Genomic DNA, 23,842 nt, shown 5'->3' on the forward strand with positions numbered 1-23,842 from the left:
AAAACTGAGTATAATAAATTTTTTGTGGGAAAGAGAAGTGGATTGTATAGATGTAAATTATAATCACTTTCCAAAAACACCTAATTACTTGAATCCAAAATTATCCGATGAATACCATGATGCCCCATGAAACCAATCACTGACAACCACAAAATTCTTCACACAACAAACTATCAAATTCATTGTCTGAAGTAATAGCAATGATAGAGAACTCCAAAAATAGTAAGGGGTTATTTGGGATGATTTAAATAAGTGTATTTTTTGTCTTTTTATAAAAAGATATGCAGAAAAATAGAGAGATGATGAAAAAAATAAAAAAATAAAAAGTGTGTATTTATTTAGAATAACTAAACTTGGCCTAAGAATAATTACAAAGCCATCATCTCAGAAGAAAAAGAAAAAAAAGCTCTGCTATCAGACTTACAAAAACAGTTCATGTTTTCAACGGTCCTGATCTTCCCCAGATTCCCTACCGGTACTACCTAATCCTTACCAAACATAGAAACCCACAAAACTTCTAGAGAGAGAGAAAAAAAAAAAAAAAAAAAAAAAAAAAAAAAAACTCCCTTTTGTCATTCTTTCACGGATCGGAATTCGCCGCCGATTCGCCGCCGCGTGATGGAGGGAGTGGGGGCCCGACTCGGCCGGTCCTCGACTCGGTACGGTCCGACTTCAACAGTTTTCAACGGACCGGTGAGGAAGTGGAAGAAGAAATGGGTCCACGTATCACCACAGACCAACAACAATGCTTCTTCGAATCATCATCTTCATCATCAATCTCAAACTGCTAATCATAACGGTATTAACGGTAATAACGGCTCTCACCTTCTTCTCTATAAATGGACCCCAATTACTCCAAGCCAAAACAGTAACAGTAATGGTAATGGCGAGAAGAGCTCCGCCAAGGAGGAGGAGGCCGCCGCCGCCGTAGATAGCACCGCCAGTGCGGCGGAGGAACCGCCTCGGCGAAAATTCAGATACATTCCGGTATTTTTCTATTTCCTCAGTTTCATCGTCGATTATTTTTTTATTTTTTTTATTTCAATGTAAATGTGCACATGTATATGTATTTTGTGAATGGATATGGAGATGGGTTTTTGTTTCTAGGGTTTGTGGATTCATTGTTTAGGTAGGGAATTGGTATTGGTATCTGATGTTTAACAGTGGTGTAGGGTTTTTGCTATTTTAAATTTACAATTTTGGGATTGTTGATGGGATGATGATTTTGCTAGAAGAACATGGTGGTTTTGGAGTCCTTAAATTGTTGGAATTGAGACAATTTTTGTATACTGTGCTCTTAAGTATAGTAGAAAGATCATACATATCAATGCAACAAATCACTCATTCTAATATTTGATTGGGAGTGTATTCTACTCCATTACTTGTCTGGTTTCAATAATTTTCCGCTCACATAGGCTCAGCTATTTATGTAAACCACCTTTTCATGTGCTCTGCCTTGAATGATGATCGATCTGTAATATAGGTTACCGCCATTAAACAATGACACTGGTGTAGGATAAATGTTAGTGAATTGCTTTAGGTTGTGTTTGGTTGGGAGATTTGGGGAGGGATTTGAAAAAGAAAAGGGAAAAGGTAGATGAAACTAGGTGAAATGTAAGTATATTTTATTTACATTTCATCAATCTTTTTCCTTTCCCTTTCCAAATTCCTTGCCAGATCGCTCAACCAAACACACCCTTAAGTAATAGATACACCGGGCCTTTTTTTCTTTCTTCAGTCAATTGGATTTATTTGTAATGAAATACAAAATTTTGTAATATCGTTTCATGAGACAATGCAAAGTACGTGCTGCTGGTGCCCAGAACAAGGTCTTAGGTCTTGGGGTTGTGTTCCCTCCAAGGTTCAGGGATCAAACTTCTTAAGTGTTAGCAATTTCTTGCGGCCATCAGACTGGGGGAAACCGATTGAATTAACTGTAGTGCACTTGCGAGAAACTCCTTACCGAAAGCATATGCACCCCTGAGAATTAGTCGGGTTTTGATCCAGATACTTTGGTACCAATCAAAAAAAAAAAAAGTACATGCTGCTGGTGTCATTTTTTCATTTAATCATTTGTGTTGTCTTTCTTTTGCTTCATTTCATTTGTTATATATTGCCAATAAAAAAAATATAGATATATTTGTAGAGAGAAATGTGAAGTTGCAAGTAACTACAAGTTTTTTTGTTTTTTTTTTTTTCTTTCTTTGTAGTAGGAAAAACTCGGTATGCTTGCTTATTTGGAATAGTTACAATTCAAAGGAGCATTGTTTTGTTTATTACTGATAAATACTTGTACCATCCTTGCAATGATGATGGAGTTATGGCCTAAATCTTGAGGTTGTCCTAGTGGAGAAAACAATAAATAATAAATAACTAAATAAATTGCAGTAGATAAGAGCAAGTGGTGGCAGTATACTCTGTCTCTTCTGAATCTACTTGTGGTGGCCTAAGGGTGTCTAGTGGTGCTGCTGATTGTAAATACAATTGGTGAGGAATGTAGTTTACTGACCAATTGTTTCAATATCCTGAAGTTGCAAACTTGAACATGGAACAATTGGTTTGTCATGTGTGTCAAGGTATATTGAGGGTTGGGCATGTGTATGACATTTCTATCACATATTGGCTAGAATTACTTCCTTCATAGCATATCTTCTTTATTCATCTATAAAATGAATGGCTTAATTATAATTTATATGTCTCTGAACACCAATAGAAAAGAGATTTCTTATTCTTTTTATGTTGGAAATCATGTTTGACAGAGATTTGAACTGGTAATTGAAAATTTGAAATAGGAATTGGACTGTTGGAGAGGCTATGTTTGGTTTGGTTTTCAGAAACTTGTTTCAGAATTTTTTTCTAAAAATTTAAAAATTAATTTGATGAAAGAAATTTAAAAAAATCAAAAACAATTTTCATTTTTATATTATTTTATCTTTTGAGAGGCCAGATATAATTTTTTAAGACTTTAAATTTTAAAAATATTTATTTTTATCAAATTAGTGTCAATTTTTTCAAAAACAAATTCTGGAAAATTTTTCTGAAAAAGAAACCAAACAAGGCCATGGTGAAGAATTTATTCAATAATGGGAACATTTGCTTTATGTTAGGAATTAATGGTTTGTTGCTTTACATTGAGTTGAAAACCTAACAGGCTTGGCATTTCCCCATTGGATTGGTGATTTGGGGTTGAGGGGGGTGGGGTTACATGAAGGAACCTGAAAAAGTTATTCTAGCGTCATGGAAGTAGTTTTGGAGATTGGTCATGTTGTTTGTAGATTAGTACATGGTCATAAATTATGATGTGTGTTTTGCACCTGGTTTGCTTATCCTGAATTCCTGATTCCATTTGTTGGCAAACTAGCAAGAGGCTGACTTGAGTGTTTGCCAGCAGCACCAATCTAATTGTGTAGCTGTCACTATGTGATCTACCCAGAAGCCCACCCAGAAGCCCTTGTAGGACAAGAATCTGTTGAGGGGGCATGTAACACACATGATGCATGTAGTAGTGCATGTTTTAACAATATGCTTCCTTGATAAAGGTACTTCTTCTCCAAATATTGAACATGAGAAATTTGCAAACATATAGATTTTGCAGGTCTGTTTGTTCTTGGATTTTGATGGGTTAATTCATAACTCTTTTCACCACTTCTAGTTTTTGGAGGGATAAAATGAGGCTTCTATTGCTTTAAGTAACAATGTAGCCTCATTCAGCATTTTAGCTGCGTGTAAGACATGGATGCCTACACATTTTGCTGTTGTGGGCACTGAAATCAGTGTTACAAGTTACTTGCTTTGAGCACCAGCAAAAAAAAAACAAGTTTTAGTTGTTTTAAAATTCTTGTTGAAGACTTTGTTTAAAATGTTGGAAACTTTTGCTTGTGTTACTGTGATATGGTTGTGGTTGTCTAGTTCTCTAAAATCTGCTTTGCTGCATTTCCAGCTCAATCAAGCTTCATTCAAATTATTTAAGGTTGCCAATTTGAATCATGTTATGTTCTTCAGGATTATATATGTGTTGGACTGTTTGGTTGGGGGGGGGGAGTACAATAGGCATTTTTGTCTTGACAAATAATAATTTGGAATTTGATGCTTTTTAATGATTTGAAAGTCTGTACAAATCAGCAGTGGAGAGTGAGTGAGAAAGTAAACCTAGGATGGATTTGAGAAGAACATGTGTTGGTATCCTTCTGCTGCTATTCAGGCTCATGCTTTCACGTTCCTGTTGCTTGTTATCAATTCCTACTTTGGACATATAACCAAAATAATGTGAAAGGATTTATGACTAATTGTTTGTGCATGTTATAGCGTATTAAATATGCAATGGGATAAGTTGCTAGTTGAATTGATTAAATCATGATACTGGCTCGTACTCATTATACCTCATTTCGCTTCAATACATATAGTAACATAACTTAGGAGTCACCACAACACTATAAAAGGTCTATTTTTATTCTCCTTTGGTACTTTCTTAGTATGTGACCAAGACAGACCTTTCCCTTTATGTGCTTTGCTGATAGATGATTTCTTGGATAACTTGACATTCAGATTGCTGTGCTAGAAGAACAAAAAAATGAAGCCGAAGAGATGGTTGATGATGAAGCTAAACCAAGGGATACTGATCCAAATGCGGCAGAGCCAACTTCCAAGAATGATGGTTTGGATGAAAAACCTGACATTAATGATGTGCCTGTGGAAGAAAGTCAGGTGACTCAATTTAATGTTTTTGTCCTCATTCCTTTATTCATTGTTCTTGATTTGAGTTTGTAGTTGAGTCTCTTCCATTCTCATAGGAAAAAAAATCTTTTCTTTTGACTGACTTGCACAAAAAACCTTTGTGCGCGGAGAGGAGATGCACTCTTGCAATTATTTAGAAAATGGCAATCAATTTGATTTGGAATTAAAAGTGAACTGATGGCTAGTATCCCTTTCCATGGTATTGCATAATGTGCAATACGTTTTTTGTATCTCCAATTATTTTTATACTTTCTGAAAAAGAACAGGCTTTCTCCCTTTCCTTGGTGTCGCATGATAGTTTTCTTTTTCTTTTTCCCCCTCCCTTTTATTTCCACAAGAAGTGTGGCCCACACTATATCCAAAATGAATTTCAACCACAGTACAATGTATGTGTATTTTTATGTGTTACATGTTTGTGCACTTAGCATTATTGTTATTTCCATGGGAAACAAAATAGACTCACATTATTTTCTAATCACTTCTAAACCCCCTTGAAGTTGACATGCATCCTTTTACGGGGGGAAATTGCATTTTACTACAAGTAACTGCACTTTCATAGAGGCGCAAGTGGTTGCAAGTGAGAGCTGTGTCAAATGCTACAATTTTCACTTGCACCAGGCACAAACTGACTTACTCCATGAAATTACAATTATTTTGAGTTGTTCCCATTAAAATGCAATTATTATTTTATTTATTTTATTTTATTTTTTTGGCTTGATAAGGAAGGGTAGGTTGGATAACCAGCATACAACCACTAACCACTATCCATTAAAGTTGATATGTATCCACTATCCATTAAATTTGTGTGCCTTCTATGAAATTGTGAATTGTACTTTCATGTCAGGCTCTGGATGATGATACTCCATTAGTAAGGCAAGATCTGAATGAAAGCACTTTGGATCTAAGTTTGGGCTTGAATTCCCACGATGGTGACCCTGATTCTAATGTGAAGACAAATCAAAGTAAAAATGGCCAGTTGGAAAGAGTGAATTAGTGCGGGTACATTATGGGATGGTTTTTTTAAAGAAAATTTTGGCTTAAAAGGAGAGAGCAGAGGAAGTGGCCTATCAATTTGTGCCTGTTTTAGAAATGCAGATGTCTTCCTTCTGGTTTCTCAAGTCCTCAGAGAGAGAGAGAGGGAGAAGGTGAATTCAAGCGGCTTAAGCATGTAACTTCATTCTTCATTTGATGCTCCCCTGCTGAGCTGATTCGCAATTTGTATTAGAATTCTTGTATTGAGAGAGTATCAATATTGTTTACCATTGAATGAAACAAATTTGTTTCTGGATTTTACATGCTTTGTTGTTGTTTTATTTTTTCTTTTTTTATTTGTGAACTTTGCATTGGTGTAAATTGCTTGATAATTCTCAACTGCTTATTAACTCCCTGTTTGTTAAGGGGGTTTGGGCATACTGTTTTTCTGGTTATTCATAATTTTGTATTGTTTATTTTTACTTTGGGGTTGGCAAACTTGGCCAAGAGGTGAGACAGATGCTCAATCTGGATACTTTAATGCAAGCATGTGATACACCATTAACATACCCTATCTAGCTTTTTATCATATGTTGATTCAAAATTTCCTTTTGAGTGTATCATGTTTCCTACAAAATGTGATTTAAATTTTAGCTGTTGCTTTCATTCTTTGTTCATAAACTTGTCAGCACCTTGTGTCTTTCTGTATCAAGTTCAGAATCCAAATGGCTGCAGTAGGTTAGACCATGAGTTTGAAACAAGAAGGGTTAATTTTACTTTTTATCTCTTGAACTATTGTCATTTTTTCTAATTTTATTTTTAAACTATTAATTTCATCTATTTAATCTCTGAAGTTTTAATTTCAGTTTAGATGGTCCAATTAGAGACAGTATGTCAAAAAAAGTAATGATAGAAACTTAACCAAATGGTAGACAACCTAAATCATACAACCAAAAATGCAAAATAGAGAATAAAAAAAATTTAAGGAAAAAAAATGAGTAATTTGGTTAAGATGTTCAAATTTTGAAATAATTTTTTGCCATCAAATTAGACTTCAATGATTTCTGATTTCAACAACCATCTTGAGTTAAACCATATTAGCTTCAATTAGGAACTTCTATTAAAGATGGTGTAGGGCAAAAAGTTAGAAGATAAAAGTGAAATTAACTCAAACAAGAATGCATTTGTCTTCCACTCGAAATTATGTACAGTATAGGTTTGGTTATATTGTCATAGGGGCATTGCTTGGTGCAATGGAAAAAACTTGGGCTGCCAAAATTGAGAATGAAGGTTCGAGTTCCACTTTGTGCAAATAATCCCAAAGGTCAGGTCTACAACCCTGCTTGATTGCTTACTCATCAATGTCCGAAATCACATTCCATGTCTGAATACATACAAATGATAGAATGAAGGAAACTTGAAATGAGATTTCCATTTCGCCTCTCTACTCCTACCCTCCAAACACAGCCTAAATGGATGAAAAGAAAGTGACATTTTTATAGACATTTGAACAACTAGAAGTACAATAAATGTCCCCAGCATCTCAGTAGAGGCATTTCAACAACAGAACTATTATAAAACGTCCCGTGGAGTCAAAATATTATTTGCTGCTTTAATAATAGCACACTGGCAATTCAGTAGCCACAGTTGTGAATTCCATCATGACACAAATAAAAAAATCACCAAACACAAGGCAAGAACTAAACATAGAACCAAGAACTTGATTTTAGTAAGGCAAAATGGTCCCAAAAAGACTTCAAGTCCTTGAGATTTTTCGTCATCATTCCTTGGCAACAACAGCTTCTTCCTTGGAAAAGTAATCATGCCTGAAATTGTTGAATAGTTTAAATATTATTACATTGTCGATAATGGCCATAACAATAATGAGCATGTCGAAAATCACAGCAAGCATATCAATCAACTATAAACCACCAAATGGCCATCATATAACCTAACACACAATATTAGTAGCACCTTGACGATATCTTGGTGTAGTCAAAAACTCGGGGGTTTTACCAGGGAGAAGATAATGGGTGTACCTTATTGTCTATCAGGTGGATAGAAATGCCTATTACGTACATTTGTACAACCATTTCTTTTCTTTTCTTTTTGGATAAACTACACTAATGATATTAAAAGTATGCACTCCATGTCACCCTAGTTCTTCAAGTTTCAATTTCATCCCAAAAATCTCTAATTTTAGTTAAATTTGTCCAATTACAGACGGTCATCTGAATCGTTAACAGAGTAACTACAAAACTGACATGTGATCCTTAAAGTATGCATTTTGTATCACCTTGGTCCCTAAAGTTATAATTTTGTCCCTAACCAATATAAAGACTATTTTTCATCTTCTTCATCAATAACATGACAAATTTAAAACTTTGGGGACCAAGGTGACATTGAACTCATACTTTAGGGACTATATAAGTATTCATTAAAATTGGATCAATTTGACTCATTGTATACTTTAAGAATGAAATTGACAAAATTGAAACTTGACCAAAATGACATGGAACAAATAGTTTAGGAACAATATAAATATTTTACCCTTATCTTTCAAAATTGCCTGAAAGTGCAAAACTATACATCGACTGAAAGAGTTGCAAAGCATATGTTCCTTTACTTCCTGGATTTTGAACCAACTTACTGGATTTTCCTTGAAAGCTGGTAGATGCCTGTCCCTGCCATTGCAATGTTGACGCTAAAAAGATTCCAGTTTTTCTGCAGCCATGATAAAAAATAATAAAAGGATCAGCATTATCCAAAAACTTCATCAGAGAGTGCCGTTGAAGTAAAATAAAGGGAGAGGATCATTCTTAAGGTACTGGAGAGATTAAAGGAAAAGGAAAGAAATATGTTATACTTCTTCCTCATCAGGGATTATAAGGTACTACAAAGGTTGCTTGATGCTGGGGTGCTCATCTATCTATGAGGTCGTTAAACAATGTTTTGATCATATTTTTTCTCCAAATTCCCTAAGACTAACCACACAAATGAACTGGTACAGACTTATCACTGTCTTTATGAGCCTCAAAACACACATGTAGACAGTGGGTGGGCAACCAGCAACCATTTTATAAATTTGCACTCCATTTGTTTTGGCAGAAAACTTTTTTTGTCGTGGTATTAGTGATGGCGGGTTTTTTTGTCATACCAAATGCCAAAAAATGCAAAAAATATTTTTTGAAAAATGTTTTGCCGAAACAAACAGAGCATTAGTATTGAAAGCGTTGATATTGAAATTCTTCTGTGGACAACACTGGTCGAAGGCATCAAAGATTAGCAACACTTGTACATCATTCTCAGCTTTTTGGGTAAGACAGATCTAGTATCCGTACAAGGGGAAAAACATTCTTAGATCAGTAATGCTGCCTGCGCAGATAAAATCCACACAAATGTGAACAGAAAAATCAATGTGTGGGCCTAATTCATTTTGGGTGTGGTCCCCACTGCACCTACAATGTATCTGGGATGCACATTAACTTTTAGATCAGCGAAACAAAGGTTTTATTGATGAAATCCAAAAGTGCATTACAAATCACTAAAATATACATCATTAACTTTTTATGTTTATCCATCCCCAAAAAAAAAAAACTTTTATGTGCACATATCATTATTGTTCTTAGATTTATATAGACAGAACTGAGTTGCAAAGATTACCTAACAAGCATACATCACATATGAGGATAGATATTCAGCCATCAGAAAATAGAATAGCACTTTCCTCATTAGCAAGGTAAAAGAAAAAAAAAAAAAAAAAAAAAAGGGGGAGAGAGAGAGAGAGAGAAATACTAGCACATTTTCACTCCACCTGGATCATGGGGTGAGAAAATAAAATAATTGTGGTCCCTCATCTAGGTGAGAAAAGAAAGAAATGATTGTATTTTTTTCACTATCATGTTTGAGTGAGAAAAAAAAAAAAAAGCAAAGTATGTGATATAGGAATATGGGTGGAAAATCTTTTTCTTCCTTTGTATTTTAATAGGCAATCTTGGTATTATGAAAAATACACGACCAATCAATTTGTTTATCATCAATCTCACACTTTTCCTGAGAAATGAAACTTATAAAATAAGAGACTTCTCTTTCTCTCTATTTCTTATCATTTCTCAGCTAACTTATAACCAAATATGAGAAGAAGAAGAAGAAGAAGAAGAAGAAGAAGAAAAAAAAAAAAAAAGAAGCTCTCTCTATTTTCATTTCATGTAATTTCTCATCAAATCACTCAATCCAAACAGACATGTCCTCCTTTCTCAATCCCAAAAAGGGTTACATGCTTGGATAGGAATATTAGAAGGGGTGCTTTGGCCTAAGGATTAAGGTTGAGAATTGACGATAGATATTCAACCACAAGAAAATAGAATGACACTTGCCTTGCTAATAAGGAAAAAATATGAAAAAAATATAAAAATAAGAGAGAAAAATACTGGCACATTTCCTCCTTTCGCAATGCCAAATAGGGTTACATGCTTGGATGAATATATTAGGGGGGATGCTTTGGCGTAAGGATTAGGGTTGAGAGCTGAGAATTGAAAATTAACGTTAGCTGCCAACCCTAACTACCTTCCTAGCACTTTCACAAAGTAGAGCAAATGAAGTGGTTCACACAGTAAAAGACTTTATTGATGTTCAGCAAAGAGAGAAAATCAAGTTTTGCAATTTTCCCCCTCTTGAACCTACAGCTGTGCTTGAGATTCCTCAGTATGGAAAACCTAATTTAGAAATAAGTGACAATAAAAGATAATTGCTCACTCTAAAATTTCCCACTAGACAAGTAATGAAATTGCCAGGCAAGTTCTAATGGATTTCGGTTCCTATTGGTAATTGGGTCACTCCAAGTCAGAGTAGTAGGACATGGGATTGGTGGAGATTCTTGGGAATCAATATAAGTGAGGTGGACCGTAAGAAGGAACTCGGAGCTCTGGAGGCAGCCATCTGTTGGAGGTTTTGACATCCTATGGAAATACTGATGTTGGCCACCGAGAAAAAGGGATTTCTTGGCACTGCAGCTGGATCAGAAGGGAGTCCCTTACCGTACATCCCCAATATATGAGAAGAGTCAATGATCGAAAACCTAATAAAAATACCACCAGATTTAAACATTTAATTAAGCTCCAAAACCAAACGTATGGATTTGTTGACAAGTGGCTGCTATGGCTAGAAACTGCTGGGGTAATAAAATTTAAGAATAAGAGGTACTTGGAAACTTGTCGTGTCAACGGCCATTGAAGAGAAAGGCCAGATATAAATTCCTCTAGGGCTTTGCACATGACAATCATATTGGATGGAAATTGACATCATTAGAACTCTTTGAGGAAGGAAGAAACGTGTGTGTTACATGGACTCTTCTACTTGCCCCAATGTACTTGTGCCCACCAGATATGACAAGAGTAAAGGGTTTGGGATATGTATCCAATATCCATATCTCAATTTAGACACTTGGATCCTTTAATTTTATATAATGTTCAAAAATAAGATGCTTACATTTGCTAGTAAAAAAACATAACTTCTCACATTAATGAGAGAGATCAATTTTATATTTTCCATGAATCTCTTTTAATTTAGAGTACATTTCTAAAAAATTTACAAAATTTGAATCTCTCTCTCTCCCTCTCGGATCATATTTACAAAAGAAAAAAGGGACAATTCCCATATTTCTCCTCTTTTTGGTAGGGACAACCTATGAACGGCAAACTGCTCTTCCCTTGGACATTTATGAATTTGTTTAACCTCTAGCTCAAAAGCAAACTAAGGGAGGAACTACAAATTTAACTGCAAGGGCCTGTTGTAGCACAGGAGAAGAGGGATCATATAAACCGAAAATAGAAGAAAAAGATACATCAGTATTTTTTGAAAACTGAAAATACCGCCACATCAGAGTTGATAGCTTGTTAAAATCCACCTACTCTCCACCTACTTCACCCACTTAAACCTACTCCACTAAACCTAACCCACTACACCACTACCACCTCACCTACTCCACTAAACCTAACCCACTACACCACTACCACCTCCACTTCACCTACTCCTTACCTACTACACACTCACCCTCTTCTATATATAGGAATCATGAATCATTGTAATAGATATCAATAAAAATCAATAATACATCAATTTTTACATGGTATCAGAGCAGGTTTAGAACCTAATATTTTCGCTTCCCCGGCGGGCGGCAACCTCACCTTAGCCGCCCGCCGGACCTCAACCTAGTCCGCTAGAATCTTCTTCACCGAATCAATTCTTCTGCCGCCTGAATATTGCCGTACTCTAAGAAAGTGACTCCAGGCATGACAGGTTCAAAAGGAGTTCTCCCACGGCTTCTCCGAAGGTCTCTTTCTGCTTCCAGATCTCCAGAAATCGGTTGGATCCATCGAGCCCAAAGTAGCCAGAGTGATAAAAGAGAAGACAAGAATACTCTCAATCGACAAATGACCCTCCGATCTACTTCCCTCTCTCTCTCTCTCTCCATACATATACACCCAAATCGAAGATGTATATGGCATATGGATGGCCAGAGGTCATCCCTCTCGAATCTGGTCCCTGTCCTTCTTCCAAGCGGATCATCTATCTCAAACTCACCGATCGCCTGTTGCTCGTTGTCGCTCCTTCTCATTTGGAGCTCTGGAGCTCTTCCCAGGTTAAGCTTTCAAACAAGTTATCACATGGGCAGTTTCTCTGTATTCATGAGATGACTGTACAGGCTTTTAAATGCGTTCTGCGGGCAGTGGTTGCTGCTACATTAGTTCTGATGCTTGGAGAGCCTGAAAACGGGCCAATTAAATCGATCCTGTAAAAAGTTTAGTCTCTCGTCTGGAGGCAGCTGGACATAGTTTTAAAGAAGAGATATGAATGGAATCTCTGCAGCTTGCGAGGAAATTTGCAATTCTCTCTGGCTTATGCCATAAAGTGAGACTCAGAGTGTGTAGACAAAAGATGCATAAGAAAAGCAACAAAAGATTCTTCTTGTTGCAGGTTTGTGTTGGTGACAGCTGTGGGATATGAACCCACGCTCTTTTTCTCATCTATCACACATCCACCACCCACGTTATTTCACACTTTTCTTTTATTTTAATATATATATATATATATATCTATATTTTTTTTTTTATTATAATATATTTTTCTTATCCCTACTTTATTTTATTTTCTTTTTCCATCAATATTTCCTTCTTCTACAACTCGTTAGTGAGCATCACCCTTTTTCTATTATCTTATTATTATTTTTTATATTCCACAAAAAAAAAAAAAAAAAAAACCATCCCCAAATATTTTCTTTATCCGTTGTTTTATTTTATTTTATTTTTATTCTTACACAAAACAACAACACCAAATAACACCACAAACATTCCACACACTTGTCATTTCTTCATGCCGGGGATCAACCCCGATCACCATTTTACACCAAAACAAAACAAAAAAAACAAAACAAAAAAAAAAAAAAAACAAACAAAAAAAACAAAACAAAAAAACAAACAAAACCCAAACAACCCCATCCACAGGCGGGATTTTTCTTCTCTACTCTGCCGCCGGTCTCTTCTTCTTGCCTCCGTCCTGCGCGGCCCTTGACGGTGTTGCCTCCGTGTTTCCCACTCCACTGGGCACGATCACTACACCCTGCTCCTCCACTGCAGCATATGGCGGACCTCCAAATCGAAACATCACGGTAGCTTTCCGCTTCAGCTCCTTGTTTTCTGCCTTTAGCACACTTATCTCTGCTCGCGCATCCTTATACATGCGTTGGAGCAGAGCCAGTTGGGCGTTTAACTGTTACACCTCATTTGTTCTGCTCTGCAGCCGGTGCGACAAGTTTGTGACCGCAGTCATGGTTTCCACACATGACTTCAGAGTATACTGATTGGCCTCAATATCAGTTTGCACCGCCATTTTTTGCTCCACCGACCGCATCGGAAAGTTCAACGGAGCAAACACAGAGGTGTTTGGTTGAGGTTCACTGGCCACCGCACCAGTTCTCTCTCTTGTCGACTCATTGAGGTCGGGAAAGAGAGTGAGCAGCCCACGGGAAGACGAAGCCATTTTCTGGGCAACAGAGTGTTACAGCGTATTACAGAGTTTCTCTCTCAGCAAAACGAAGATTTTTCAGAGGTTTCTCTCAGTTTTTCTGTCTCAGCTTCTGCCTCAGCCTCAGCCTCCGTCTTGGTTAAATAGCCGAGGCAGCCACGCGTATTGCGCACCACTTGACGCCAGACGACAAACGGGCGCGCCAGCCAAGGCACTCACGTGCCTCGCCATCATATCTGGCACGCCTTTTTATGGATTGGGCACGCCTTTTGAAAGATTGGGCACACCTTTTGAGGGTGCGACTTTTTAGGGGTCCGACAAGACTCTGTAAACTGTCCCGACATTGATTCCGGTTAGCTCCTTCATGGGTCCGACAAGACTCTGTAAACTGTCCCGACATTGATTCCGGTTAGCTCCTTCAAGGGTCCGACAAGACTCAGTAAACTGTCCCGACATTGATTCCGGTTCGCTCCTTCAAAAGGTCCGACAAGACTCTGTAAACTGTCCCGACATTGATTCCGGTTAGTTTCTACAAGGGTCCAGCAAGACTCCGTAAACTGTCACAACAACTGTCACAACAGTGTCTGTTACAACGGTCCGACATGACCCCGTAAACTGTCTTCTACATCGGTCCAACATGACCCCATAAACTGTCTTTTACATCGGTCTGACACGACCACACAGTGTCTGCTACAACGATCCGACATGACCCCATAAACTGTCTTCTACATCGGTCTAACACCGCCATCCAGTGTCCTCTACACCGTTATGACACCACCATACAGTGTCCTCTACATGGTTATGACACCCCCATACAATGTCCTCTACAACGTTATGACACCACCATCCAGTGTCTTCACCAATGGTCTGACACGACCATACAGTGTCTCTTATCCTCTTTTATTTTTATGTATTTTCTTGTTTTGTTACTCTCTCCAAACTCAAGTTGGTTAGTTCCTATCCCCCTTGAGTTTGCGGGGGCTGTTAAAATCCACCTACTCTCCACCTACTTCACCCACTTAAACCTACTCCACTAAACCTAACCCACTACACCACTACCACCTCCACTTCACCTACTCCTTACCTACTACACACTCAGCCTCTTCTATATATAGGAATCATGAATCATTGTAATAGATATCAATAAAAATCAATAATACATCAATTTTTACATAGCTCAAGGGAAGAATTCAACCAATGTGATGAGCTTGACAGTACATAAGCAATCCCGGACATCAGACACTAGCCTGTACTTTTAGACATGCATATTTTTCTCATTTAGGGGTTTAGGATCAACTGTAATTTTCTTCATATATTTACCCACTCTCTAACCTACCTACCATGATCTGATGTGCCTATTATTTTTCCAAAAAAGTGGATGAGCTCTTCTTCCAGAATATGAAAAAGATCAATTGAGAGGAAAGAGTCAAATGCAGCCATTCACACATGACTCCATGTGCTTGACACTTTAATACATATCTTGTATATTTGTCCATACCTGGCTGGAAACTTCTAAACCAGTGAATGATATAGAAAAAGAACTAAAGATGAGAAGTGTTTCAGAAAGCAGTTTAGAGAGGGGGAGTGGAGAAAATGGAGGCAAATTAATCAGTTTTAATCATTTAGATAAGTTTTAGGCACTGCAAGTTACAGCAAATAAGAAAGAGGAAATTTAGATAAAGGTCAGCTGATTTGTCCACAAAACTAAATCATGACTGGACAAAAACAAAAACAAAAAATCTTTCGTGAAATTAACTATTCATTCTTCTCAAAAGAGAAGAAAAACTAAGATTTTAACTCCTAAATTAAAGCATAGCACATGAATCATCTTAATAATGCAATCAGAGATATAATTGTCTTTAAAAGTATTTTACAGCTAACAAATCAAACATGTCCAATATATAATTGAGTGATCTTGACATAAAAACATCATGAAAAACATAATCACCAAAAATGGAGTAAATAAACTTATGAACTATGAAGTGCCAAGGATGGAAATACAAAAAGGAAGCCACACAATTATGTAATATGTATTTAATTCTACACTACAAAAGAAAGCCTCTCCCCATATGACAAAGGCATTAGATCAAAAAATTTCTTGACTCCAAAACTGGAGTACTTTGTCAATCATCAAACTTACCGGGGTGATTACAGTGCTGTATCGTGACCAGATAACTCCAGTGGCTGTGACCGCTGTACACCACATGACAGAGAGAAGAAAAAAAAACAACTTCATTACTAAAGTAGGAAGAAAAGGACTGTATGCTACAACTAGTACGAGAATTATGAAAATTAAAATTGCTTACACGTGCATGTGCATGTGTGTTGTGGGTGGAAGCCTCAGGTGTGCATGCATGAAGAAATAATGTAATGCATTTGCAAAATCATCAATGTTTCATACCAATTTGTTGTGGATAAGAAAGTTTATCTGGTGGTTTAGCAAAGTCAGCAATATTGGCGATGCTGATGCCCCACTTAAAAGTTGGTGCCCAAAAGTGAACTGCAGCAATAGAAGAGTTATAGATGCATAAATTAATAACTGACAACAAGAAACGTATATATGAACCATTGATAAATTATAACACAAAACAGATTGAAAAACAAGAAGTTAAAGTTGCACAACAATCTTAAGCAATTAACAAGTTGAATTCATTTCTAAACAAGGCCTTTATATAAGGCTTCCCTGGGTGGTCTGAAGTAGGTGATCCGAGTTTAAGTCAACTCAAGTCCCTATGTTCATTTCATTACAAAATTTGTGCTCCATGCAGTCAACTAATCCATTATATCCTCCATTAAACTCAATAAATCATTACCTAATCATTTGGGTCAACTAAAAAAACCATCACCAAACTATTTTGGTCAAATATAGAAATCCTTAGCTCTGTTCTCATCAATCGAAGTACCCTTCTATTCATCTATACATTATTTGTTATATCTCTTCTTACAACCACAACCAACATTGCTTTCAGCTACCTTTTAGCTTATAATTCTCATAACCAGTCCATTAACTGCCGTTGCCTACAACAAACCATTCTCCTCAATTAGACCTTCCTTCAACTTCCCATACATCCATCCGTTTGTTTTCAATGTTCGCGCATTTTTGAAGTACCCTTCAATTAGACCTTCCTAACTTTTTACTTATCAAATAAATAAAGGCCCAAGTTTTTAAGTAATAATCATCTGAAGAACACTCCAACAAACCAATCCCCAAAATCAATATGTTCCAGCACTTAAAAACAAAAACACATTGAAGATGGATTTATTTACGATACTGGCAACCCCACATCATTGTTTTTTGTATGAATTTTATGTATGTTTAGAATTTTCCTAACTTTTTACTTATCAAATAAATAAAGGCCCAAGTTTTTAAGTAATAATCATCTGAAGAACACTCCAACAAACCAATCCCCAAAATCAATATGTTCCAGCACTTAAAAAAAAAAAAAAAACTTGCTTTTAATTGGGTTGGAGATCAAGAATCATTCATTAAACTCTCGATCTAATCTGCAAGAATCGATAGTAATAACTAATTAGAGTCTCCGAACACGCACACGAATCTATATGACGAATAAATTAGATCTAATTGTTGTGCATAAAAATTTATTTAATTAAAAAAATCGAGAGAATCTTAGAAATGAGTCTTCCGGGACGAAAAAAAAAAAAAAAAAAAAAACTCACTGGTTTTAGGGCCTGCAGGGTGGTTCCACAGCGCTTGAAGCTTCGAAGTCGCCATGAAATCTCTCTCTTGCTGATCAATTTTTTTTTTTTAAAAAAAAATCTCCACTCTCCCTCCCTCTGACCGCTTAAAAAGGCCAGTGTCGAATTATTATGGGTGGCTTTTATTTAATATTTTGTGTTTATTTATTTTAAAGTAAGGAGTTGTTTGGAATGACCTAAATAAGTGTATTTTTTGTATGATGTGATGAAAAAAACATAAAAAGATAAAAATATGAATTATTTGAGACTTCCCAAACTTGGTCTAAATTAAAATTATATAAATTTAACATAATTATATTTTGCTAAATTTTTAATTTAGATAATGCTTAAACCTTTTTTATTATAAATTTGTTCATCTGCGTGGAAAAATAATAATTAAAATACATATTTTCATATTATTTGTAAACTCACTTTGACTGTATTTATAAAAAAAAAAAAGGACATTCTCAAAAATATTTTGAAAAAATTAATATATTTATAATAAAATTTATTTTTTTAAAAAAAAAAAATTGAGAGAGATTCGTGTAATTTATCATTTATTTTATTGTTGTAGTTGGTGGCTGATAAAGATTTGAATTTATTCCAACTTATAAAAATAAAAACTAATTAAAATGAACAATGTTAAAAAATTTAAAAGATTTATTAATTTTTTTATTAAATATCTCAAATAAATGTGAGATTCACATAAAATTCACGTAAAGTAAGTCCTACACCTGTACCTGACATTTTATAAAAAATTTAATAGATGTTTTAGGGTCTGTGAAGTAAGTCCCACACCTATGACATTTTATAGAAGTTTTAATATATGTTTAAGGGTCTGAATTTTCTAATTAGAATATGCCTCCTGAGCATCGTGAATGAATTGAGCCGCTTAGCCAGTCAATGTTAGAGAGACAGCTAAAAGCAGGTATTTGTTGCCCTCGTTTATGAGGTTATTAGGTTAAAATAGTTAAAATAAAATAAAATAAATTAATAAAATAAAATATTATATTATATTTAAAATATAATTATTTTATTTTTATTTATAAAAGTCAAAAAAATTAAAAGAAATTCAACCAAATAAGGTTTTTTTGCCCCAAATTAAAATAGTCAAAAGTCAACCCACTTTCTAAACGAAGTCTTTTTTTTTACTGAACTTCTTTATTTTTAGTGAAATATTTTTTAATTTATGTTAAAAAAATGTACTTTTAAATTTGTTTAATTTAAAATAATTTTAAAAATATTCACTAAAAATAAAAAATTAACTTCTTAATGTTTTAAATTTTTAGTGAATTTTTTTAATATACTTTTTTTTTAGAATAATTAATTTAACATCTCTATCTAACTTTTGATAATGAAAAAAATTCACAATTATTTATTTATTTATTTTTATTTTTATTTTTATTTTTTTTTTGTAACCTCAGGTCGCTCACACCCACATCCATACCCACTTTCTCATTCTCTATTTTCTCTCTCCTTAGAGCATCTCCAACCCATCCTTCAAAACTTCAAATATGAAGGATCCTTTCTAATTTTGAGCTCCAACCCATCCTTTATTTCTTCCTCCCAAATGAAGGAAGATGGATTGATCCTTCAAATATGAAGGGAGGATGAACAAAATGAAGGAGCCTCTAAAATACTATTCACTCTACATTTCTTATTATATTCAAAATAACTTTTAATTTGTAAATTTAATTTTTATAAAATTGACATCAATAAAAAATATAAAATCATACCTTTAAAATGAGTATAATATTAAATATATTTTACAAAAATTTTAAAATTAAATATTTATTAATGAACAAAAATTACTTTTTGATTGGAGTTTGAATGAAGAAAATGAAGATTTGTGGTTGGAGTTTGAATGAATAGTGGCCTCCTCTATATTTACTTTTTGAATAAAAAATATTATTTTCATCCTCTTAAGAAGAGAATGTGGTTGGAGATGCTCTTAGTCGATCCTCTACTTTCTCTCTCTCTACTTCGCAACAATCCACCATATCTCCAACATTGTCCGCCACAACATCTACATGGAGTCAACCCTAAACAAGATGTGAATTTCTTCCTCCACCATCACCTCCGAGCTCATCTGCTACATCCTCTGCAGCTGCATCCACACCGGCGCCGAGTCCTTCTACTTCTACAACTGCGTTCGCTCTCACTACCTTTCCTACGACCACCTATTGAATTTGAGAAGAAAAAGAAGACGCACAGATGGAGTCTTCACTTTGATTACCACCATCATTCCCTTCTTCTCAATTCCAAAAGCTCATCATTTACCGGCCAGATCTTCATCAAATTTCGATACCTACTTTCTCTTGGGACCCACCACAACAACAACAAGAAGAGGACTTCATCTTCTTCTTCTTCAATCTTTAAACCCTTTTCCGCTGTCATGAAATGGTAGGATTGCACATAATTTTAATCTCTCCTCTCCCTTTCTTTCCTTCATTTCTGTGTGTTTTTTCTTTCTTTCCCACTTCTACTTTATTATTATTATTATTATTATTATTGTATTCATTTTACTACAACCATTTCTTCATCTTCATGTCACAATGGGGTTGTGTTGTGTGAAACTCCAATTCTGACTCCTTTTTTAGAATCATTCTTGTTTATTGGTTTCGAGTTAATTTGGCCTGAGAAAAACACAAGAGGGAATGTGTGATTTGGCCAGAGAAAATTAACATGACAAGGAGAAGAAAATCAAATTTTTTTGACCATTACATAAAGAAATTTATCCCAGTGAAAATCAACAGGTACAAGAGAAATTTTAGAGAAATTTCATATCTCAATAAGATATCTTAATGTCAGAGAAATTATAGAGAAAATCAACATGCGAGAGAAATTTTATTTTTACAAATTTCTCTAGCTATTACACACAAATCTAGGAGTTTAATGTGATCAAAAAAATTTCAAATGCTAAAGAAAATTTCAAAATATAGAGAAAATTAGAGAAATTGAACAAGCCAAAGAAATTTCAAAACACAGAGAAATTTTTGTTTGAAATTTCTCTGTATCAAAATTTCTTTGGAAAAATGTTGAAAAACCCCAACTATTATGAAAATATTATATATCTTTTATCCTATAAAATTTTAATAGTACGGACCTTAAAAAAATTCTCTTTCTTTTTTTTTTAACTCTTCAAATTCATCAAGACCTACCTAACAATTAATAATAATAATAATAATAATAATAATAATTCTTTTAATTCATTAGAGCTTTTTTTTTAAAAAAAAAGGAAAATTTAACAGAAAATTCTCTTTAAGTACTTATACCCAAATTAGTCCATAACATATTCTTATATTCTAGTAAGTTCTATTATTTGAACATTTGATTCACCAAATTCTAATTCTCATATTTAAGACATTTTATGAACAATTTCACCCTTACAAATATTTTTTGAACCCTTAATAATTTTGTGGTGTGAACATTTATATTTGACAATGTGAATGTCCTTATTGACATGTGAATATTCATATTGACAGTATAAATGGTCACATCATAAAACACTCACATTGTCAATGTGAACAATAATATGAATTTCACCATATTATTATTATGAATATTTTGATAACTATGTCACTCATAGGACTTATTAGAACAAAAGAAAATAATTTAGACTAAGTGGAATATAAGTAGGTGAAAAAGTATTTATGAATAAATGCTCAAAAAAAAAAAACCTATGGAAAGACTGTAGTACACATTCCTCAAAAAGTGTGTATCATATGCACCTTATAACTAAGGGGAAAAAATGACATAATTTCATACTTTTTTAGTCATAAAAAAAAAATTATAACCAAACAACACATGATGTAAAACCAAAGATTTCATAGTTATAACTTAAAATAAAAATAAAAATAAAAAAATTGGTCATAACTAAAAAAAAAATTATATAATTTAAGAGTGCATATAGTAAGGGATGCGTATAGTAGAATTTCTCTCAAAAATAATAATAATTGTAAAAAGTTTTTGATTTTTTTTTAAATACAAAAATAAAATAAAATAATATAACAATTTATAATAATTTTTTAACTTTTTAACTTTTTAACTAAAATTCAAAATTACCAAACGTCTTCGTTTTAGAAAAATAAGGCCACGTGATAAGTGTGGTCATGTCTTTGAGTCCTGGCTTGGGGTGACAGCAATAATTGTCAAACTATAGTGTTTTTTTTTATTTATATATATATATACATATATTTATTTTGAACTCGAAAAAAGATGCTAAAGTTTGGCTACGAATTTTGGAAGAATAAAAAATGATAATAATTAAATAAAAAATAATAATTGATGATGAGTCTATTTCTATGAAGATATGGCGCTTGTTTGGTTTGTTTTTCAGAAAAATATTTAAGAAAAATTTTTTACAAATTAATTTTTAAGAGTAATCAAACCAAATAAATTTTTTCAAAAAAAATTTCAAAATTTTGTTTGGTTACCTACTTTCAAAAATCACACACTCTCTCATACCATCAAATCAATCACTTTTTTTAAAACTCTCTCCCTAAAATAATTTTTCAAAACCATTTTTGAAAAAAGGCAAACCAAACAAGTTTTCATACTTTTTATCTCAAAAACTACTCTATAAACACAAACCAAACACACCCATGATATTTGATTTTAAATTAAAGTTTCCATGAAGATAAAAACGTGATTAGTAAAATTGTTTGGTGAAAAAAATAAAATATTATTTTGAAAGAATTTTTATTGAAAATTTTTATTCTACTATCACTAAATCACCGTCAAACTGTTGTCGGCCAGCCACCAGATCATCGTCGATGTAATACTCAAGGCATTCTTAAATGACATGAGTATTCATTTATCCTTACTTACACTACAATAAAAGATACTTTTGGCGACTAAATATTTAGTCACCAAAAGTCAAATTTTTATTGCCAAAACCTTTTACCGACTAATTTTTTTAATCGCCAGCTTTGTTGTTGAAAGATTGTCACGGAAAGTAATTGGTGACTAAAAAAGATTTAGTTACTAAAAGCAGACGATTGGCGACTAATAGTTTAGCCGCCAAAAGATTTCAATTAAATTTAACATGATATTTTCAGCGACTAATATATTTTGTCGCCAAAACTTAAATTGTTTAGCTATTAATAGTTTAGTCACCTAAAGTATAATATTTGCTCTTTTGGCTACTAATAATTTAGTCGCCAAAAGCTTTTTCAGCGACTAATATTTTGTGTCGCCAAAACTTAAATTATTTAGCTCCTAAAATTTTAGTCGCCGAAGTTATAATATTTTCTGCTTTGGCTACTAATAGTTTAGTCGCCAAAAGTGTATTTCTTTCTTTCTTTCTTTCTTTCTTTCCTTTTTTTTGTTTTTTTTTTTTTTTTGTTTTTGTTTTTGGTTACTAAATCATTTGTCATGACTCGAACCCGCCCCTAAAAGTTTGGGTCATAACTAGCCAGTAATCCGTAGATTACCGAAAGCCTCAAACGATCATATAGAATATTTATGCCAATATGGCCATAAACGAAAGCATATAATAATGAGAAGTCCATTGAGTTGTGCCAATCATGAGCAAAATCATAGAGTTAACCACGTAACACAATAATACATATACATGCCCATCAAAAATATAAGAGCCATAGGAAAATTGTACATAGTATTTATAACCCAAGACCATGAAAGCAAAAACATAATAAGGTCAAAGTGTGGTATGAGTCAAGACAAAACTCCTTCTCAGAGGCATCACTCGATTGGGTCACAAAAAGGCTCCTGAAGCTGACTCTAGAGGTGTGCTCCATGCTGCTTATCACCTACATGTGCATACATAAAATTGGGTGAGCGAAGCTCAATGAGTAATAATACAATAAAGCAGTGTAAGTAAATGATCATAAGGTTCTCACAATATCCATAATCATATAAACCAAACGGCTTTAGGCCCAAGCATATAACAAGCGGCCTCGGGCCAATCATATATCAAGCGGCCTCGGGCCCAATCATATAACAAGCGGCCTCAAGCCCAATCATATAACAAGCGGCCTCGGGCCTAATCATATAACCAGCGACCTTAGGCCCAATCATATAACAAGCGGCCTCGGACCCAATCATATAACAAGCAACCTCGGGCCTAATCATATAGCAAGCAGCTTTAGGCCCAATCATATAGCACATGTGATATAATATTAATGAAGTTTCTCATTTCAATCAAATCGCAATGTCGGCACCAATTACCATTCATGGTTCGAGATACACAATAAAGAATATATATGTATGATATTATTACTCATAGTGCTTGGTTGGATGATACTCCTTAACGACTCAGCCTGTAGAAACATAACCAAGCATAACATTTCAAGACACATTGCATTCAATTCACTCAATTGATTTATTCGTTACATATGTATTCAATCGTTCCCCATTCTTTAATTTCTCTCAAGTGTTTACATAATTCCTACAACAA

At 34.3% G+C, this 23,842-nt stretch overlaps 2 protein-coding genes across 2 annotated transcripts; one reads left to right on the top strand and one right to left on the bottom strand.

The window, feature by feature from the left end:
- Positions 1-372: 372 nt before the first annotated feature.
- On the top strand, positions 373-6,144 carry LOC114258119 (golgin family A protein). Its single transcript, XM_028197987.2, has 3 exons — positions 373-987; positions 4,546-4,704; positions 5,579-6,144. The coding sequence occupies exons 1-3, from the start codon at positions 619-621 to the stop codon at positions 5,726-5,728; spliced, it is 678 nt and encodes a 225-aa protein (XP_028053788.2). The 5' UTR covers positions 373-618; the 3' UTR covers positions 5,729-6,144.
- Positions 6,145-7,179: 1,035 nt separating this feature from the next.
- Positions 7,180-17,601, bottom strand: LOC114258120 (mitochondrial pyruvate carrier 4). The gene is made up of 5 exons (XM_028197988.2): positions 17,407-17,601; positions 16,130-16,228; positions 15,869-15,921; positions 8,357-8,430; positions 7,180-7,532 (listed from the first exon to the last, which is right to left on the bottom strand). Exons 1-5 carry the CDS (start codon positions 17,459-17,461, stop codon positions 7,487-7,489), a joined length of 327 nt encoding a protein of 108 aa, XP_028053789.1. The 5' UTR covers positions 17,462-17,601; the 3' UTR covers positions 7,180-7,486.
- Positions 17,602-23,842: the final 6,241 nt, after the last annotated feature.

Source organism: Camellia sinensis, chromosome 9, assembly GCF_055761805.1.
Source record: "Camellia sinensis isolate YWXY chromosome 9, ASM5576180v1, whole genome shotgun sequence".
NCBI classification, from domain to species: Eukaryota; Viridiplantae; Streptophyta; class Magnoliopsida; order Ericales; family Theaceae; genus Camellia; species Camellia sinensis.